Source organism: Lactuca saligna, chromosome 4 (assembly GCF_052625555.1).
Source record: "Lactuca saligna cultivar CGN05327 chromosome 4, ASM5262555v1, whole genome shotgun sequence".
In the NCBI taxonomy this organism is placed as follows: domain Eukaryota; kingdom Viridiplantae; phylum Streptophyta; class Magnoliopsida; order Asterales; family Asteraceae; genus Lactuca; species Lactuca saligna.
In genome coordinates, this window is record NC_136420.1 from 44,726,427 (window position 1) to 44,745,983 (window position 19,557).

The 19,557-nt window shown below is 31.7% G+C and overlaps 3 protein-coding genes across 6 annotated transcripts; 2 read left to right on the plus strand and 1 right to left on the minus strand.

Moving 5' to 3' along the window:
* Positions 1-5,107: 5,107 nt before the first annotated feature.
* On the plus strand, positions 5,108-9,240 carry LOC145041740 (MADS-box protein SOC1-like). 4 transcript variants are annotated; one of them, XM_078989902.1, is made up of 8 exons: positions 5,109-5,296; positions 5,498-5,700; positions 7,631-7,712; positions 7,969-8,036; positions 8,142-8,241; positions 8,353-8,394; positions 8,616-8,657; positions 8,858-9,240. In XM_078989902.1, the coding sequence occupies exons 2-8, from the start codon at positions 5,519-5,521 to the stop codon at positions 8,996-8,998; spliced, it is 657 nt and encodes a 218-aa protein (XP_078846028.1). In that variant the 5' UTR covers positions 5,109-5,296; positions 5,498-5,518; the 3' UTR covers positions 8,999-9,240. The 4 variants fall into 4 exon arrangements, with proteins under 4 accessions (XP_078846030.1, XP_078846028.1, XP_078846029.1 ...); XM_078989903.1 differs by having other exon boundaries at positions 5,109-5,283; XM_078989904.1 differs by lacking the exon at positions 8,616-8,657 and having other exon boundaries at positions 5,108-5,296.
* Positions 9,241-9,422: 182 nt separating this feature from the next.
* Positions 9,423-11,508, minus strand: LOC145038467 (putative fructokinase-7). Its single transcript, XM_078986822.1, has 6 exons — positions 11,025-11,508; positions 10,535-10,944; positions 10,249-10,446; positions 10,031-10,171; positions 9,825-9,941; positions 9,423-9,732 (listed from the first exon to the last, which is right to left on the minus strand). The coding sequence occupies exons 1-6, from the start codon at positions 11,152-11,154 to the stop codon at positions 9,595-9,597; spliced, it is 1,134 nt and encodes a 377-aa protein (XP_078842948.1). The 5' UTR covers positions 11,155-11,508; the 3' UTR covers positions 9,423-9,594.
* Positions 11,509-15,198: 3,690 nt separating this feature from the next.
* On the plus strand, positions 15,199-16,710 carry LOC145039554 (uncharacterized). The gene is made up of 3 exons (XM_078987591.1): positions 15,199-15,651; positions 15,878-16,225; positions 16,702-16,710. The coding sequence occupies exons 1-3, from the start codon at positions 15,199-15,201 to the stop codon at positions 16,708-16,710; spliced, it is 810 nt and encodes a 269-aa protein (XP_078843717.1).
* The last annotated feature ends 2,847 nt before the right edge of the window (positions 16,711-19,557 follow it).

The following is a 19,557-nucleotide window of genomic DNA, read 5'->3' on the forward strand; positions in this document are numbered from 1 at the left end:
TCCTCCTGTTCCACCGTCGTTCTTCTCTGTTGGGTAGTCCCTCTTGTTCATAAATATGCAAACTTTATGGAGGATTTTGGTCCATGCAAGTATTAAGGCCTTAATTAAGCTTCCTTTTAAGTGTTGAGTCCCATTAAGGCATGTAAGAGAGTAAATTTGGTAACTTGATTGTTTAAGACCTTGCCTAGGGATCCTATATGTGTTTGGACAACTTGGATTAACCTAATAAGGGTTGTATGTTGATTTTTGGGCCTCTGACGAGTATGTTGGGCATACGTGGGGGTACGCTCAGTGTAATGTTGGAATTTTACATCAAACTCTTGCACATTGTTCTTCATGGCTAAGTACGCGGGGCGTACGTCTCCAGTATGCAGGGTGTACTCCCTAGGATGGCTATTTTGGGCCTTTTAGAGTTTGGGCCTTATTTGCGCATTAGACTTTTAAATTTTGGCCATGGATAGACTATGGGCTTTCTCGGTTTTGGTCCCATGATAGTTTTTTTGGGCCCAATAAGGAACTTGGGCCTTATTTGGCTTTGGGTTGCCATTTAGGAAATTGGGCTTTTTAAGCTAACAGGTTGGGCCATGGTTTGGGCCAAGAAAAAGAAATGGTAAAATGGTGTTTTACCCTATATATATATATATATATATATATATATATATATATATATATATATGTGTGTGTGTGTGTGTGTCTATATATATATATATATATATATATATATATATATATATATATATATGTGTGTGTGTGTGTGTGTGTGTATATATATATATATATATGTTTGTGTGTGTGTATATAGGTAAAAGATCATATGAGAACCAAAAATGATTAAGAACTCAAAGAACCATTATTTTAGTTTATTTAAGGTATATTTATAATAAAAGACTTTTTTGTCAATTATTTGTTAAAAATAAAGAATGATGTCATCATAAATAACTGTAAATCTTAATCCATTTTAATAAACATAAAAGAAAAGTTGCATGATAGTAAATAGTGTGAAATCAAAACCTACTTTCATAAACACATACAATCTTATTCAAAATCAGATCCAAATCTGATCTCTCTCTTTCCTCTCAACAAACTCATCTATCATCTCAACAAGATCCCACTTCTAGCCATCATCAAGAGCAGATGCTGACGACCTGCACCACCGTCGACAACATTATCGCTATCTTTCATCTGGCGATTTATGTCTCCTCCGTCTCCCTTTTCCCCCTTTCACTACCCTACCGCCAAGGAAAACTCAGATATGATGATATTTGATGACAACATTGTTGATCCACCATAATCATCACTATCATCACCACCAAATTTCTACCAACACCGATAACGTCAGCTTATTACCACCTCTAGATTCATCATCACTCTTAAACCTCACCATATCGTTGCCACCAGACCGATGCTCTAGCACTGTGTCAGGCTGTTGTTTCCTACATCACTACTACGTATTATTGTTGTCTCTAATGAGCTTAAAACTTCGGTGAAAAGGTGATGCGATGTATTTTTGTAAAGAATTTGGTGTATGTGTGTATCTGTGTCTACTACGATGGGAATGTCTACTATGTTGGTCTTCCAGGCATATTCGAATGATGGAGTAAGGAAGTTGCATATGATGGTGTTTCTGATGTTCGTTCCGGCAAGAGCTTCTGCAATAATTTTATGGAGATGCTTGAATATTTGAAATATATGGTCGTATAAGGTTATGCTTTTTCTCCTTTGATTTAAATATCATTTATTCATTTTGTTGTATCAAGATGTGCCAGATTGCTTGTTTTCATATAGCTCCGTTTACATTTATTGAGTATGACAACTTTTACATTTATTGACTAAGACAACTTTTATATTTTTTGAATATAATAATTTTACATTTACTAGCCTTGCATATTTGATGGAATAATTATTTAGAATTGGTCAATAGAAATTTCTACTAGTTTTTTCACAGTCTATTTGAATTATGTATATATTCTTATTCTAACAAATCAAATAGTTTGGAAATATTCGTAAGTGAGACAAATATGAATAGATTAAACTTTTAAATAATGCAAGTTTGAATTTAATGATCAATTCTATATATATATATATAGTAAATGAACGTTTAATGTGAAATTGATTATGTGGAACTTAACGATGAAATATTATATATATCCTAAAATTTGTTACACAAGGTGTTTAATAAAATGCCTTAGTGGATTAGTATAAGTCTTCAAACTATGAATGACTGTTGTATTACATTGCGAATTATTGTCTGAATTTTTATATTAAACTATAAATTATTGTCTAGAATATCGTATTAAACCATGAATTTATTGTATTAAATTGTGGATTTTGTGTATAAACTATGAATCGACTGCATTAAACCATGAATTTTGTGTATTAAATTGTAAATTTATTAATTAGTGATTTTTTTTTATTTTGTGCTTGCTTATGAAATATTTTTTATTTTATTTAATTTTGAATAAAATATGTAAAAATTAAAACGGTGAGTATTGTATAAATAAAGTTTGAAAGAAGCACTAGCCTCCATATCAAAATGTATAATGATAATTTTTATGTATTAAACTGTGAACTTATTATATTAAGTTGTGGATTTTGTATGCTAAACTATAAATTGACTTTTTAAATTGTTAATTTTATATGAATTTTTGTTAAAATATGAATGTTATATACATGCATGTTTATATTAATTTTCTTGTGAATATTTTTTGGTGTTGTATAAATATGTAAAAATATATTAGTTTTTTTTATGATTTTTCATTAAACTCTAAATTATTGAACTAATTGGTTTATTAAATTGTGAAAGGAAGTGGTCGGAGGAAATGATAGTGAGGTGTAAATGTATTACTTTATTTACAGAAATATTTATGTAAATAAACTTTGAAATAAAACACTAGCTTATAGGTCTGAAGGTATAGATGTTAGTTTTAAATAGAAAATATAGTTGTGAATGTATAATTTTTGTGCATTAAATAATTAATTTATTATACTAGACTATAAATTTTGTTTACTAAATTGTGAATTGATTGTATTTTGTTGTGAGTTGATTGTATTTAGGATATGAATGGAGTCATGAATTTTGTATTAAGTTATAAATGGTTTATGTATGAATGTTTGTATTAATTTTATTATGAATATATTTATTTTTTTAATATTGTATAAATATATAATAGTATATCAGTTTTTATAACTATTTTGCATTAAACTCTAAATTAGTGAATTAAATGATTTATTAAACTTTGAATATAATATTTAAGATGTGAATCTATGATTTTATATGCATATATGATTTGGAAGGAAAGATGGTTGCGAGGTGGCACGGGTGCTTGGTGGCAGCATATGATAATTGATAATGGTGGTGGTGGTGGTGGTAGTTTTTGGGGTTTGACTTCTAGAAATATGTGAATTACTATATAATGGATTGTATTAAGTTGTAAACTTTATGTATTAAACTGATAATGGACTTAATTGAGTTGAGTATTTTATATAAACTTTATGTTAAAATATGAATGAATATATGCATGAAAATATTAAACTGTGTATTAGTTAATTGTTATATTTATTAAATTGTGAATATTATATTTTAAACTATGAATATTTCTTATACACGATATATTTTTTAAAAGAAATCTACAATTTAAAAAAAAATGAATTTTTAAAGATATAATTCTGTCTTTTTTTTTTTACTAAAATTTTGTATATTTTTGTTGGAAAAATAAAAAGTATTTCCAAAGAATTATAAGCTATAATGTTTGTTCTATTAAGTTGTGAATATGACCAAAAAAGTCCTAGTGAATTTAATGTTAATCCGGTGGTGATCCGACGAAGGTCCGACGGTGATCCGATGACAAGTGAAAAGTACTTTGTAAATAAGGGATGACAAGTGGCAAGCAGTTTGAAAATGTTGGATTTGTACAAAAAGTCATTAATTAAAGCATTTAAAAATGGTTTTTAAGGCTTTTAATCTTTTTAAGTTCTCATTTGAACTTCTCTCTCTCTCTCTCTCTCTCTCTCTATATATATATATATATATATATATATATATATATATATATATATATATATATATATATATATATATATATAAGAGAGAGAGAGAGCTAGGTTTAAATGGGGATTGACATTTATTGTGTGGACGTGCGAATAATGCTATTCTGTAAGAATTACAAAGAAAATATGTTCTTTGATAATATAAATATGTTCAATCTTATATAATTATTTTAATTATTAACCATTTTCACTAATAAATCGTTTATAAGGTTATTATACATTTTTTTTAATTATTCTCATTATATCAGAATGTTATCAGGATGTTTATTGAATCGTATTCTGTAAAAATTAAAATAAATAAAAAACGATGAATGAGAACAAAAATAAATATGAACTCGTAAGAATCCATTAAAATAACAATAGTTCTGTTTTGAACGTATTCACATTACTAAACAACATATTCTCTTAGTAATTTTCATAAAATAGCATCATCCACACATCCACACAATAGTTGTTCATCCATATTATAATTATGTATATGAACTTGTTGATAAATACATATTAACATTTTATGATCTATTTTATGTTAATTTGTTCAATATTACATTACAAAAACATGTTATCGTGAATTCCATTGGGTAATCCCAAACTTAGCAGAATAAGTTCATATATCAAAATAACCATATAAGTATTTAGAAAAAGTAGTTCATACGAACTGGCAACTAGATTTCGTAGGGTTAGTGGTCCTTTTCTTAAAAGCCAGAAAAACTATATTTATCTTAAAATATGAAATGATCTTTTATGGTGTTTTAGTGAATAGATATTTAATAAATAACCCAAATGAAATATGCCAGTTATAAGATGTGTTTGATGATTAGGATTGTACTCCATCATTATAAATAAAAAGGTTAGGGCCTCTATGCATCATATACAAATGGGGAAGGTGGTTAAAATAAGTTGGTGTACTTTTTTATGTTGTTTTATTGACTTGATCAATCGTACATAACGTGTTGGAACTTGTAAATAATGCATTACAACTTGTTCATCTGGATTGTATTTTCCAAGTGTAGAAATAGGTGTTTAGCATTACATCGGGTGAGTTTATTATCTAATCCTGTTTCTTTTTAAAGAGAACTTGAGAGAGTAACCAATCAATCAGCTCCAACTTACCTATGTAAATAGCCATTTTAAGGCCTACCACTCCTCCCCCAATCACACTCTACTTCCAGATACCCTCTACAAGTTCTCTCTCTCTCTCTCTCTTCTCTCTCTCTCTCTCAAGAACACCAATCTGGGGTTTGCTTCTCTAGTAACTTCTTTTTCTTTCTTGATATATATCTCCTTATAGAAATACCCATATTTAGCAACAAAGTTTCCACCTTTTTTGCTCTCTTGCAACCTTCAGAGACTTTGCTTTTCACTTCACGAAATTGATTAAGCTTATCAGATTTTGTTATTGATGGATCTTGATCTGCGTAATTAATACGGGCTCCTTTTCTTGAAATATTAGGTCGATTTCAAGAACCCAAAGATGGTGAGAGGAAAGACCCAGATGAGGAGGATAGAAAACGCTACAAGTAGGCAAGTGACTTTCTCCAAAAGGAGAAATGGTCTATTGAAGAAAGCTTTTGAGCTTTCTGTGCTTTGTGATGCTGAAGTTGCTTTGATTATCTTCTCTCCAAGAGGCAAGCTCTGTGAATTCGCAAGCTCAAGGTGTCATCTTTTTCGCTTATTTCTGATTCTTGATTGATTTAATTAAAATTTTCTTTCTGATTTCTTTCATGTATATATATACCTATACATACACATACGTATAATATACACAGATATATGTGGTATATATGTATATATGTTTTATATGTGTTGTTTTAACATCTTTATAGTATAGGTGTAGGTTATAATAACCTTAGGGTTTCTCTCTTCTTCCCCTCCTCTAACTCACACTAGAATAACACAGAAACACATACATATTTAGATCTAAAACGTGGTTCAATTTATCACTTTTAGGGTTACGAATAGGAATCTTTATGGTGTAAACATATTGGAGTTCGTCGTTAAACTTAACGTGAACAGTTAATAATATTTTAAGATCAGTTAGGGCGAAAGACACTGTATATAGTCGACCCCCATTTCTCTCTCTATCTTTCCTTCACTGCAATTAAATCTTGTTCAAAGGGTTTTTAATTCGAATCCACTCCGACTAAAACTTCTTTTGAGAAGCTATTTTGGAATTAAAATGGTTTTTTTTTAGATATTAGTCAATAAATTATTAAAAACATCTGACAAATTTTCACTTGTTCCTTGTTGGGATTCTTGTTTTTTCATGACATTTTGCGGATGACTCAATTAAGAAAGATCTACAACTACTATTTGCCAGGCATGTTTCAATCAGATTATAACATGAGGTGGTTTGTTTCATATATTCCAACTTCTTTTCAACGCAGAAAGTGATCAGCTTTTGCTTTTCTTCTGATTTTTACCATTGAAAGAATCAACTTCTAAATATATATGATTATAGTACAACATATATTATATTGTTAATTAATGTACTAACTAAGTTAGATCTAAAATATTATTAAATTGCATGTTAACTTAAGATTAACAACTTTAAATTGTTAAATTCTTCTTGCACCAAATCAAATATTTCATAATTAATTATATCATAGTAGCAAAATAATGAAATTTAGCTTGAAATTTAACAAATAAAAGACACTTCAGTTGATCCAGACTAGTAATTTTTTTTTTTTATAGAAACAAAATGGATATTTTTCTCTGTTGAAGCAATTCCTCTCACAGTTTGAAGATGAATTAATTACAGATATCTTCCAACATAAAATAGATGCATTTGTAGATCTATAATGTGCCAATTTTAAAAGACACTTGAGTTGACTAAGTTGTATTTTTTTTACAATTTGATTATAAATGTGCTTGTTCTTTAACAAAATTCTAGCTATGAATTGCATTGTTATTGTAAAATTACAATCGCTATATATTTATCAAGCAATTTGTGAAATATAACAACGTTTTCTCCATCAAATTGCTTTTCTCCTTTTATCCTCAATTGACCATTAATTTACAATTAATTACTTTATTCTAATTGATATAAATAAAACTGAACAAAGTCGTCAAGTTTCATATAAATCTTAGCATGAAATAACATTATTTTTCCAAAAATAGAGGTCGTAAGCAAGAGATTAGGTCTTAGTAATAACGATAATAGTTAGTCACTAACGTGCAGACCATTCCACCCATACTGATACAATCATACAACATAGAATCATAGATGATGGGTGTTAATTAGAACTATATGGCAATATTCACCTATTAATGTATGGTTTAACTAAATTAATTATGTTACTAGAACTTAAATGTTCAAATATGACTTGCTAATAATAAAAGTTGTACTTAAATCAATGTATTCTATGGTCAATCGATGAGTTTCTATCGAGTAATTAAAATTTGACCTTAACAATGAACTCTTTTGTCACCCTTTAAGTCGTTACTTACATAACCTTCAATAAGTGATGTAACACTATATGTATCTATATCTACGACATAATTTTAATATATTTCCCATCTATTTGTTAATAATAGAGAAAATGTTGTCATTAACATCTAATGTTCGTGTTTGTAATTTTTTCAGCATGGATGACACTATCGAACGTTACAGGAATCACCTAAAAGAAGTTCAAACTGAGAATTCTTCGAGTGTAGAAGATGCTCAGGTTCAAATCTGTCTCCATAGACATGTCTTCTTTCCTATGCATCGTGTTCTTGGTCTTTCAACCCTAAACCCTTAAATTCTGTCACAAAATTAAAATTCAGTCACATGCTATGAACTTTTTGAACAAAATTGGATTGAAAATGTTGTTTTGCTTTGAATTAAATCGACTATAACTTCGAAAACAACAATGTTTTTAAAATTCCAAAGTCATAGTGGACTTTTTGGAAGTGTTACTTATTGTCCTCAATTGTGTTCAGTGGCAACATTTGAAGAATGAAACAGAAAGTATGGCAAAGAAGATAGAACTCCTGGAAATAACTAAAAGGTTAGAATTTCATGTTCTGAATATGTTAATTGAACTTTAAATCGCCACACATGTAGTTATGAAACTAAGAGTAATTGTTGGTTCCAAATTAAAACTTTATTACAGGAAACTTTTGGGAGAAGGTCTGGGATCAAGCACAATTGACGAACTACAAAAGCTTGAACAACAGCTAGAGAGGAGTGTATCCATAATTCGTGCTCGAAAGGTTGACTTTTATCACACAAAAGAATAAGAAGTTGACTCTCAAAAACTGATTTTGTTTCAACTGAGCTTGAAATTCTTTTATTTATTTTGACTTTAATTGTTGGTGTTTCAGATGCAAGTATATAATGAACAAATTCAGGAACTACAAGCAAAGGTAAAATTACATAAATACGAGTTGATTATTTACTTTTAGTAAAATTACACTTTCATAAATCACAATTCTATATTTTCGTTTTCTTTCACCTTATTAAGTTCTTCTAAACCTATTTGCATCATTTTAACTCATCTAATAATTAGCAAGACATCCCACACACATATAAATTATATTTCTAGAACTCTCATCATATATACCATTTACTTCTAAAAAAATTTCAGGAGCGATTGTTAGCTTCTCAAAATGCAATGCTAAGTTCAAAGGTAAGCTTAATTATTCTATTCGTGACTCTTTATGGAAGGTCAATTAAGCATCTCAACCACTAAGATCCTAAGGGGCTATTATTATGTGATTTATAGTAATATTTATACTGCTTAATTAAAAAAAACATGCTAAATTAATAAATTATAGATGAAAAATGAAAACAACATAAATGATAAATGAACTCGAATCTCTCTTTCAGCGTCTAGTCCAAACTCAGGAAAAGATTGATGAACAACGAGCCATGTTGCAAATGATTGAATGTGGAGAAAGTTCCGATGTTGAAACAGAATTGTTTATTGGATTACCCGAAAAAAGGATGAAGATTGATAGACAAAAATGATGGTTAAAATATGCGTAAAGCAACACATTTATATATCTGTAATGATGTTATTTGTGTTTGGTATGAAAAATCTATGTTAATTTTGCCGTTGACTTGCGAGAAAATGTTCATGGAGAACCGAATGGAATTTTGGTTCTTGTACATATGAACACATAATGTTGATCGCATCATTGATCTTTCATGTTGTCTTAGTTGGTTGCATCCTTTGATGGATTTTATGATATACAATGACTTTGGCATCATGTTCTTTATTAATCCTTTTTCTACAAATATTTCTCTAAATTATAAATCTCATTTTGATTGCTGAAAATTGTTATGTTTACGATTGACACACACATGTACGCATTAGTCTCCACAAGTGAGTAAGAAATATATAAAGAGAATATAAGCATAGTTAAAGGAAAGTAACAAATTAAATCCTCATTTACTTCATGTACGTTACATATACAATAATTACATAGACAAAAGTAAGAAAAATAATGAGACAAATTTCTGTTTTTTGTTCATGTTTTTTCTCTTAAGCATATTCTACCTTGTAGAAGACAGTTTAATAACCACTTCTTCTAATTTCAAACCAAAAAAAAATGACACACGAGTTATTTAGATTCTGATTCCTCCAACTTCTTATGAACAGCTTCCTTCGAAGGCAATGATGGAATTGCTCCTCTCTCTGTAACTGTAATGGCCCCACAAACATTTGCAAACCTCAATGCATCTCTCAGCTTCTTTTCATCCTAAAATGGGGCATGACATAAATCTTTTAAAAATCAATATATTCAGAAAATAATTTTTTTCTTTTTCAGCCAGTTTTTTAAAAATGTTTAACCTTGAATAATTGAGTATTTGAAGCCAAATTGAGAAGGAGTCCTCCAACAAAAGCATCACCTGCACCCGTTGTATCAACACACTTCACCTTAACACCACCAACTTTCCCATGAAAATCCTAAAAAATAAGCATACAAATTAATATAATGATTTTAATTAAGATAATCCAACAATGGAAAATCATGTTAATAAATTGACAAAAATAACCTTGGTGTAGTATCTACAGCCATTAGGGCCTTCAGTGACAATCAACAACTTAAGATTTGGGTGAAAAAGCTTGGTCAAGACAACTTTGTCATCATAGGGATCATCACCTCCAGTCAAGAACTCAATTTCATCTTCACTAATCTATAATTTCCCAAAAATTCAAAAACCCATTAAAGTTTTAAGTCAAAAAAAGTCAACCCACTATAAAAATTTTGCACCTTGATAACATCTGCTTCATCCCAAATGCTCATGATGCCTTTTCGAGCAGCTTCAGGCGATGGCCATAAAGGTAGTCTCAAATTAGGATCATATGAAAGAATGCATCCTGCTTTTTTAGCGATTTTCATTGCAGCTAAGTGAGCTGATTTGCATGGATCTTCAATCAAACTAATGGATCCGTAGTGAAAGATTGTTGACTGGTCAAAGAACAAAAATCGGCCACAATTTAATCTTTCAAAACATGTAGCCATAAAAAATGGATGACGAAATGATGATTGAATGTACCTTTTTGATCAAATCTGTATCAAGTTCTGCCTCTGTGAGAAGCATATCGGCACTTGGATGGCGGAAGAACATGAACTCACGTTCTCCATCGGCTCTTAGGGTTACAAATGCTAATGCGGTTCTTGCTTGTTTGTCAAATCTCATTCCTGTGTTATCGACATTGTTTTCTTTAAGGATGTTAGCCAACATGTGACCAAATTCATCGTCCCCAACCTTCCCAAGAAAACCTGCAGATCCTCCCAATTTTGATACACAAACTGCAACATTCGCCGGAGCGCCGCCGGGAGCTTTCTTGAATCCCGGAGCCTCCGCCAGTGAAACACCGGAGACTGTGGGCACAAAATCGATCAAAAGTTCTCCGAAACACACCACCTGTGGATTCTTTTTTCTTTTGCTTCCATCCTCCGAACCTACATTGTTGGAATTCAACAACGCAATTGATTATGATAGGCAAAGAGAATAGTGGATTGGGAAATTTGGGATGACTTACTTGAGCTCACTAATAAATCTTTAGCGCTCTTTACACGCTTGAAGTCACCCATTGCGGATCGATTGGAGATGGTTGGAAGACAATAGCCCGTTTTGTTGCTGCTGGAAGATTTAGTGTTCGTTTGATCCATTTTTACAGAGAGATTAATGGGAAGGAGAATAATCGATTAAGAATTATGTTAATGTGGTTTGTTTTCGTGGTTGTATGTGCTGTCGATTTCGAAAGTGGTGAAGAACCCATAAAAATTTTACTCCCAAATTCCAAAAAGGACAAATGAAATTGTTGGGGTTTGTTGATTCTCTGATTCCTGTTATGGTGGAATAGGTAGAGGATGGTTGATAAATTGTCCATAATCAACCGATGGTCCCAATTTAACCACTAAATATAGTGATATCCAACTAAATCAATCAATCCATTCCACCTTAATCAAATTCCGTTTTGTACGCTCGATCTTCGTGGCCTCCATCATCGTCGGCTGGTGGAAGATCCTCCAATCCACCGCCTCTAGTTAAAGGGTTCAACTAGTCTATCATATATGGGCATTGTTTTGTAGGGAATGTATTTTGGGTTTCAACTTGCTTCATTGAGTATATGCATCATCATCAACGATTTTATTGAGTTTCGTTACAAGTCAAGGTGTGGAATTTGCCGAAAAATAAGTTGTTTGAAACTAATAAATGAAAAACAAAGAACAATGCAATGCTTAACACCATAAACTGGAACCAAAAGGCAAAACAAACATTTTTATGATTGTTCATAAACTTGTATTAAGTTCGGGATGCCTCTTATCTCCAATGTTTTAAAAACCAGATTTTTAGTTGAATCGGTATGGTTACCAGTTTCCAGTTTAACCGGTTCGACCGCTTAGTAAACTGGTTTCTATAATTTTCATATTTTTTCGTATTTTCATTGACATACATGCATACACAAATCAAGAAGTTCATGTCCACAAGTTCAAACATTAAAATACATATAAACACAAGTTGTAGATCAATCTAAATACATTAAAATAACTCATAATCATAAGTTTTATATCAATCCTTGAGCATTAAAAAGAAAATATAGTCATAGATGAAGAAAAACACATAAAAAAAACTTCATAACATTTATCATATGTTTTTATTCAGAAAAATTTTAATAAATGTGAAAAAACTATCAAAGTTTATTATGCAAAATGTTTCAATTTAATGTTTTTTTATTCAATTTAACTGGTTCAACCGGTTTAATTGAACTGATTCAACCGAATTTTTGTAAAAACCAGTCGGTTCGATCCGGTTCAGAAATAGATATAAATCCGGTGATAGTTGAACCGCTTCCTTCCCCGATTCCCGGTCCAACCGGTTCAACCGACCGGTTAAAACCGGTTTTTAAAACACTGCTTATCTCTGATATAAATGATTCTATTAATAAGCTTGTGCATGAGTTCGTAAGAAATTATAAGATTCATGTAAAATTTGCAACCGACATTATTTTCCTAGGCGTGTCGAAAATAGCCGAAACCCGAAAATTCGGGTAATCAGTGAACCCGATATTTAATTAGTTCAGGTATCGGGTAGGCATAAAAAAATTCAGATATACCAGAATACCTGATCTTTTTTGAAAAAAAAATAAATAAATAATGCACTGAAAGGCGGATCTAAGTACAACCGAGTGTACTTAAACCAGGTAGGTTAAAATTTGTGGTTAATTATGTTTCTTAATACACATAACCCAAATCATATTTGTGGTTAGTTAGTTGCCATTAGTGTTTATAATTTACTAACTAGTTGTGAGACATGGGTTAATTTAAAAATAAAAAAATAAAAAAAATTAAAAAAAATAAAAAAAGTTAAAATATTTGAAAACTTTGAATTTATAAGAAAATAAGAAAAATTATGAATTATTATAATTAAAATGTTTTTTTATCTTTTAAATTTAAATAAATAATTTAAATAAATAAACAGAATAAATTAATGAACTTTAATTTGGAAATTTTGAAATTAAAAGGTAAGTACATTAATGAAATTTATATCAATTTATTACTACATTTATTTCAATTATAGTAAAATATTATGTTGAATTTGACAAAATAGAAAAACTTATAAAATGATATGTGGAAAAAAATTAATTCAAAATAACCACAAAATAATATTTGACAAATTGAATGAGAATATGACATGACAAAAAAAACCTTCATTTTTTAGAGTAGATTAAGTAATTATGGTCGTTAGAGCCAAGTTAATGTACGGAGAAGAATTTCGGTACCACGTTAAGGTTACATGTAGTGGACTAGTTGTATGAGATGGTCAAATATGTGATGCCCATTTGAATACAACGTATTTTTATTCTAATTTATTTAATTCAATGACTTTTATTTAGGGATGAGCAAAAGGACCGAACCGGTCGGAACCGGACCCTACCCAGGAACCGGCTTCGGTCAAAATCAAGAATCGAACCGGCCCGACGGTTCTATCGGTTCCGGTTCTACCGGTTCTCGGTTCCTACCGGTTCTTGTCGTGTCTTCAAATGTTGGAACCGGTCCTTGAAAAATAGCATCATACAATTCCGGTTTTTGTCGGTTCTACCGGTTCCGGTTATATCGGTTCCGGTTCCTATCGGTTTCCGGTTCCAAAAATCCACAAAAATAACACCCCGGTCCCGGCCCGACCGGTTCCATTGGGTTCCGGTTCCGGTTCCGGCCGGTTCCCCGGTCCATATGCTCATCCCTACTTTTATTCTAAGATAATTTACACATATGATTTTGTATTAACATTTAATAGATAACTAGGAGGTGAACACCCAGGACGGTTTCTTTTTATTTTGCATACCTTAAGTAAAAAACTTACTTGATGATAAAATGATGTAAAGTGTTCGGCAAGTAGAATTGAAAGTTCTTGTAGACTTTTGTTTATAACATTCATTTGCTTTCACAAATCCTTGGATTCCAATAACCAATAGAATCTTCAAATTCCATACATCAAATCAAATAAAGAGACAATGCTCCAAGAGATATCCACACTTTTATAACATACAAGAAATATAACCATGACCAAAAAAAAATGAAAATTAAATAAAAAAAGATTTGATATTAAATAATAACATAGATAGAATCGAACATATCTTATGTCTACTTCGACTTGTGAGTCTAAACCTAACTTAGGTGTGAACCTGACATAAGTAGTTGCACCTCCATTTATGTTGACAATAAGAACTCAAATGGCAACTTCGTATGTTCACATAATGAACACAATAAATGGTAGCAGTAGTTATAGTATGCTTGTTTATGTATAAATAAGAGCTCTAACTTAAGTTGTAGAGCACCACAAAACAGAGAGTGATAGTGAAATACTTAGAGTGAGTATTTGTAATAGAAGGTTGTTTTCCTTTCTTGTAATATTGAGCTAGTAAGCTCATCCATTTGTTCTAGTTCTGAATAAAAGTGTGTTTAAACCCCCAACAAATGGTATCAGAGCTTGGTTAAGCTCTGGGGAAGCATTCTCTGTTTTTTTGGTCGAAATTTTTTTGTCTCAAAGTTTTTTTTTTGGAGTACACTATTGCAAAGGTCTCGTTCCGAGGATTCTGGGAATATATTTTTTTGGATTTTTCGACCACTGGAAGGCCTCCAAATCACTGGTCAAAGTTGGTCAAACTTGCCGAAAAACACGTCGGAAAAACCAGTTTATCGGTGGTTCGCCGGAGAAGAAGGGTGACGTCATCAGTTACTATAGCAAAATTGTAGAAGTGACGTCAGCAGCTGACTGAAGTTTTGAAAAATTGCAGTTTAGCCCCTGTTTTTCCGAAAAGTGCAATTTAGTCCCTGTTTGTCAGAAAATTGCAATTTTTATCCTGTTTTTTCAGAAAAATTTCATTTTAGCCCCTTTTTACTTCCCTAAAAGTTCTGTTTGCCCCCTGAACTTCTGAAAAGTTCATATTGGTCTCCATACTTTAAAAAAAAGTTTCAAGGTCGTGTATGCCAGAGTATATGCCAAGAATGACTACACCAACCTCGTCATCTTCTCAACCCGAAGTTGAAAGTATTCAAAGGACCGGAAAAGATAGTAGTGTTACGTTACACTATCCAATGCTCACGAAGATGAACTACACAGTGTGGGCCATAAAAATGATAGTGAATTTACAAGCACAAGGAGTGTGTGATGTAATTAAAAATGCAGAAAAGGGCGAACGTAAAGATTAAATGGCTCTTACGGCTATTTATCAAGCAATTCCAGAGGACTTACTTCTGATGTTAGCTGAGAAGGACACAGCTAAAGAAGCATGGGAAACGCTTAAGATGATGCACATGCGAGACGATCAGGTCAAGGAGGTTAAAGCTCAAACCTTGAGAAGTGACTTCGAGGTGATACGAATGAAAGAAAGTGAATCGGTAGATGATTTTTGCATGAGATTGAATACTATCATAACTGATATTCGATCTCTAGGTGAAAAGATTGAAGAAATTATGGTTGTGAAGAAGTCTTTGCGAGCCGTACTGATGCGATTTATACAAATCGTAACATCTATCGAGCAATTCGGAGATTTGAAGAATATGACGGTGGAAGAAGTTGTGGGTCGTCTTAAGACCCATGAAGAGAGACTTCGAAGTTATGGAGAAAAAGAAGGAGGACCTTCTCTTACTTACACATGCCGAGTATGTTTCTCGTTCGAATCAAAATGGCAAGAGAAACTTGTCAAATGTTTAAAGAGGACAAAGAGGACATGTTAACCGAGGCCGAGGACAAGGCCGAGGTCGTGGACGTGGCCAAGGAGATGATCATAACTCCAATGTAAATCGGAATAACCACAATCCTTCTCCAAACGATAAAAGTAAAATCAAATGTTTTACTTCTGAACAATTTGGTCATTATGCTTCGGAGTGTCCAAACAAGAATCGAGGTGAGGAGGTAAACCTCACTCAAGCCAACGAAGAAGAGCCTATTTTGACGATGCCAGTATCACAAGAATATGCACACAAAAAGGTGTCTCTAAGAGAGAAGATTTGTGGTAATCTTCTTGAATCCGGAGAAAATCGAGTTGAGTCCGAGGTATGGTATCTCGACAACGGTGCTAGCAATCATATGACCGGAGAACGTTCAAAGTTTCGCGAACTAGATGAGCACATTACGGATCACATGAAATTTGAGGATGGTTTGACCATCGCTATTTTGGGAAAAGGGTTTATTTTATTCGATAGCAAAAATGGCGACCAAAGACTCCTTAATGAGGTATATTTCATTCCAAGCCTAAAAAACAATATTATTAGTCTTAGGCAAATGACGGAGGAATGGAGTCGAGTCATAATGGATGGGTCGGATCTGACATTGTTTGATAGAAACAAACTTGTACTTTTGAGAGTTAAACGATCCCTAAACCAGTTGTATAACACTCATTTAAGGATCGGTAGACCGACTTGTCTTTTAGCAACAAAAGACAAACCAGCTTGGATATGACATTCTAGACTCGGTCATGTTAACTTTCTCGCCTTTAAGAAGTTATCCGCAAAAAATATGGCAACTGGAGTCCCAAAGATTGAGCACCCAAACCAAGTATGTGAATTACATGTGATTTACATGTTAATCACATGTAATTCATATGTGATTCACATGTGAATCACACGTAATTCAAATGCTCAAAACTTGTTATGTTGTGAACAAAAAGAATTCAAGTATTTATTTTATTATTTTTCCCCCTTTTTTGTTAGATGCTTTAAAGAACATCATAAAGTAAATAAATATAACAAACCTTTAATATACTATAAAGTCCATGCAAAAAGCTCCAATCATTAATAGTTAGCCCCCTTCCTAGAGCTGAAATCTCCATATCCAAAACAATACACAACTTTATCTATGTCATAAAGAGAAATTGCTTATTCCATGATAAGGAGCGAAAATTAACAAATGGAAGGAATAACATTCCTTCAAGAATCAACTATTCCATTACACCATGCAAAACAAACAAGTTTAACTCATTCCATTCCATCCTTTCCCAATTCCATCATCAAATTTCAAGCTAAATCTTATACTTTGCAGATACATGTGTTTTGACTTATAATATCAAGTTAGTTGGAAAGTATCCAAAAGGTCATGAATGCGTGATTTTACTTGATGATTTCTAACAAATAGTAAAATTCTAGAAAATAAAAATAAAACTACATGTTTTTCAAGTGGAAAGTTACCTCACGGGATTCTTTAGTGAGTGTTGTATACTTAGATTTTAGTCTGCTGACTTGAGCAGTCAAATCATTTAGCATCTAGATTGTATGTTGCTATGTCAAATTTAGAATTACTGTATCCAACTGTAAAATCATGTAAAATGTTAGAAAATTAAAATCCACATACTTCCATTTCCATCTTTCATCCCAAGATCATGAAAATATTATCTTCATTTAACTTAAAAAAATTAATGTGTTCAAAAAATTAAGAAAACTTTTGATGTAAATTTAATTTTTATCGAGAATCAATAATCATAAAATTTTTGATCAATTTGTTTTTCTTTATTAAAATGTGATTTCAAAAGAAGCAAGAAGCAAAGGGTGTAAAAGGCTAAAACACATCACATAAGCCACAAAGAACTATTCATACATCAACCAACAATATCCATCCATAAACATAAAAAAGAAAAACATCATCATCATCAATCCATCATCATCATCATAACAAAGACAACCATACCAACACAAGAACCCTTAAAAAACCCACCTCGAAGTCGGAGAACCAAATGCAGAGTCGACTCCTTCTGAATATTATATTCAGTAAGCGTACGACCATCCTCCAACTGCTTCCTTGCAAATATCAACCGTTGTTGATCCAGTGTTCTGTATATATATATATATATATATATATATATATATATATATATATATATAAATCGAATAAATATCCTAAAATGGTTAAAAAGCTGATCATTGAAAAGACACAAACCTGGATATGTTTCTCATCATATTGTTTGTTATGATTTTAAAAATATCTTGCATCACTTTCACAACTTTAGTATGATGATTCTCATTGCCCTTAACCTAAATAAAAACTAAAAATTCACAGACATACATGAAGAACTAGAAATCTGAGTTCTAGTGTTTGAGATTTACCAGAAGTCCAACCAAATTGATGCATTTAGCATGTAGAGTTAAAAGCTTACTTAAAAATCTGATTTGTTAAGAGGAAAACATGCCAATAAACAAGGCCAATAAGTATATCGTGTGATAAAGGCATCTTCATCAATTCAATATCTCTGTTCATATTTTTGAAAAGATTTGTTAATGATTTCAGCTATATAACAACAAATTGAGATAATTAATGTCACACCCCCGAACCAAAACGGCGGAAACGTCCGGGGGTTGGGTGACTTCATCTTGTAATATCATCACAGTGTATATAATTGAAACAAGACAACGTCATCATCACACATACAATAATACAACATATTGGGTTTACATCATTGTAATTGTTTACAAAAGTTACATCCCAAAAATAATAAGTGCATGATAGAAACAAGATACTACACATTCCACAAGTTCTTGATGACCAACCTACTTATTGTATCTCTGAGAATACAAATTATTTTGAAAACGTCAATATATATAATGTTGGTGAGTTCATAAGCATTTTTGTATGAAAAGTTTTGTATCACTTTGTAAACACCAGAAAATCTTTTTCTGATATTTTCTGTAAAAATGGTTTGAAAGTTTTGTGTGAAATCTTGTATTAAAGTATGTGTGTTTCTGTTTTGAAAATGTATAACGAGAGTATTCCAGAAAATCCTATATTTTCTGTTGTAAGTAGAAGGTAATGTATAATGTAAGTTTCCCAGAAAATCCGATATTTTCTGCTTGTAAAAGTATTGTGGCCTTAAAACCCTAAGACCCGAGTATCGTAGAAATGAATAGCTCGCACGTGTATCAAAAATATCGTATATGTATTCCGTAAATTTGTACAGTGTTTGTTAATTTCTATGTAAGTCGTTATAACCATGTTTGATATGACCGATGTCATGATGTTTTTCAGGCGTCAACTTGTTTAAGGTAAGATATTTGTCACCCTAGACTGGCCTAGTCTAGCTGTAGCGAACAGCTCAGGTGCGGAATGTCAACCCCGTATAGATCTATACAGAAACTCTCGCTCTCCCTCTAGGAGACTTTGGTTATAACAACATGACTTAAGGTTGTACACTGGGTAGGTACGAATGAAAGAACGTCTCACAAGAACCTTAACTAAATTTACGCGAACAGTGTATCACATTGTTTACCGTTTTAAAATAATGTTTCGAGTATGCATTTGATCACAAAACATTGATGATGAAAATACTATTTGTTTTTATCAAAATGTCAAGTATTGTTTATTATTGGCCCGATTAACATAAAATGTGACATGAGGCCCAATAAGAAAATCAATGGGCCTATAAGGCCCAAATAACATGAAATGAGTGTATAGGGCCCAATAAGCATATAAATGGGTCATTATGGCCTAATAAACATGAAATGTGTATGCAATGCCTAATTAGCATGTAAATGGATCACTAAGACCCAATAAACATGAAAAGAGTACACAAGGCCCAATAA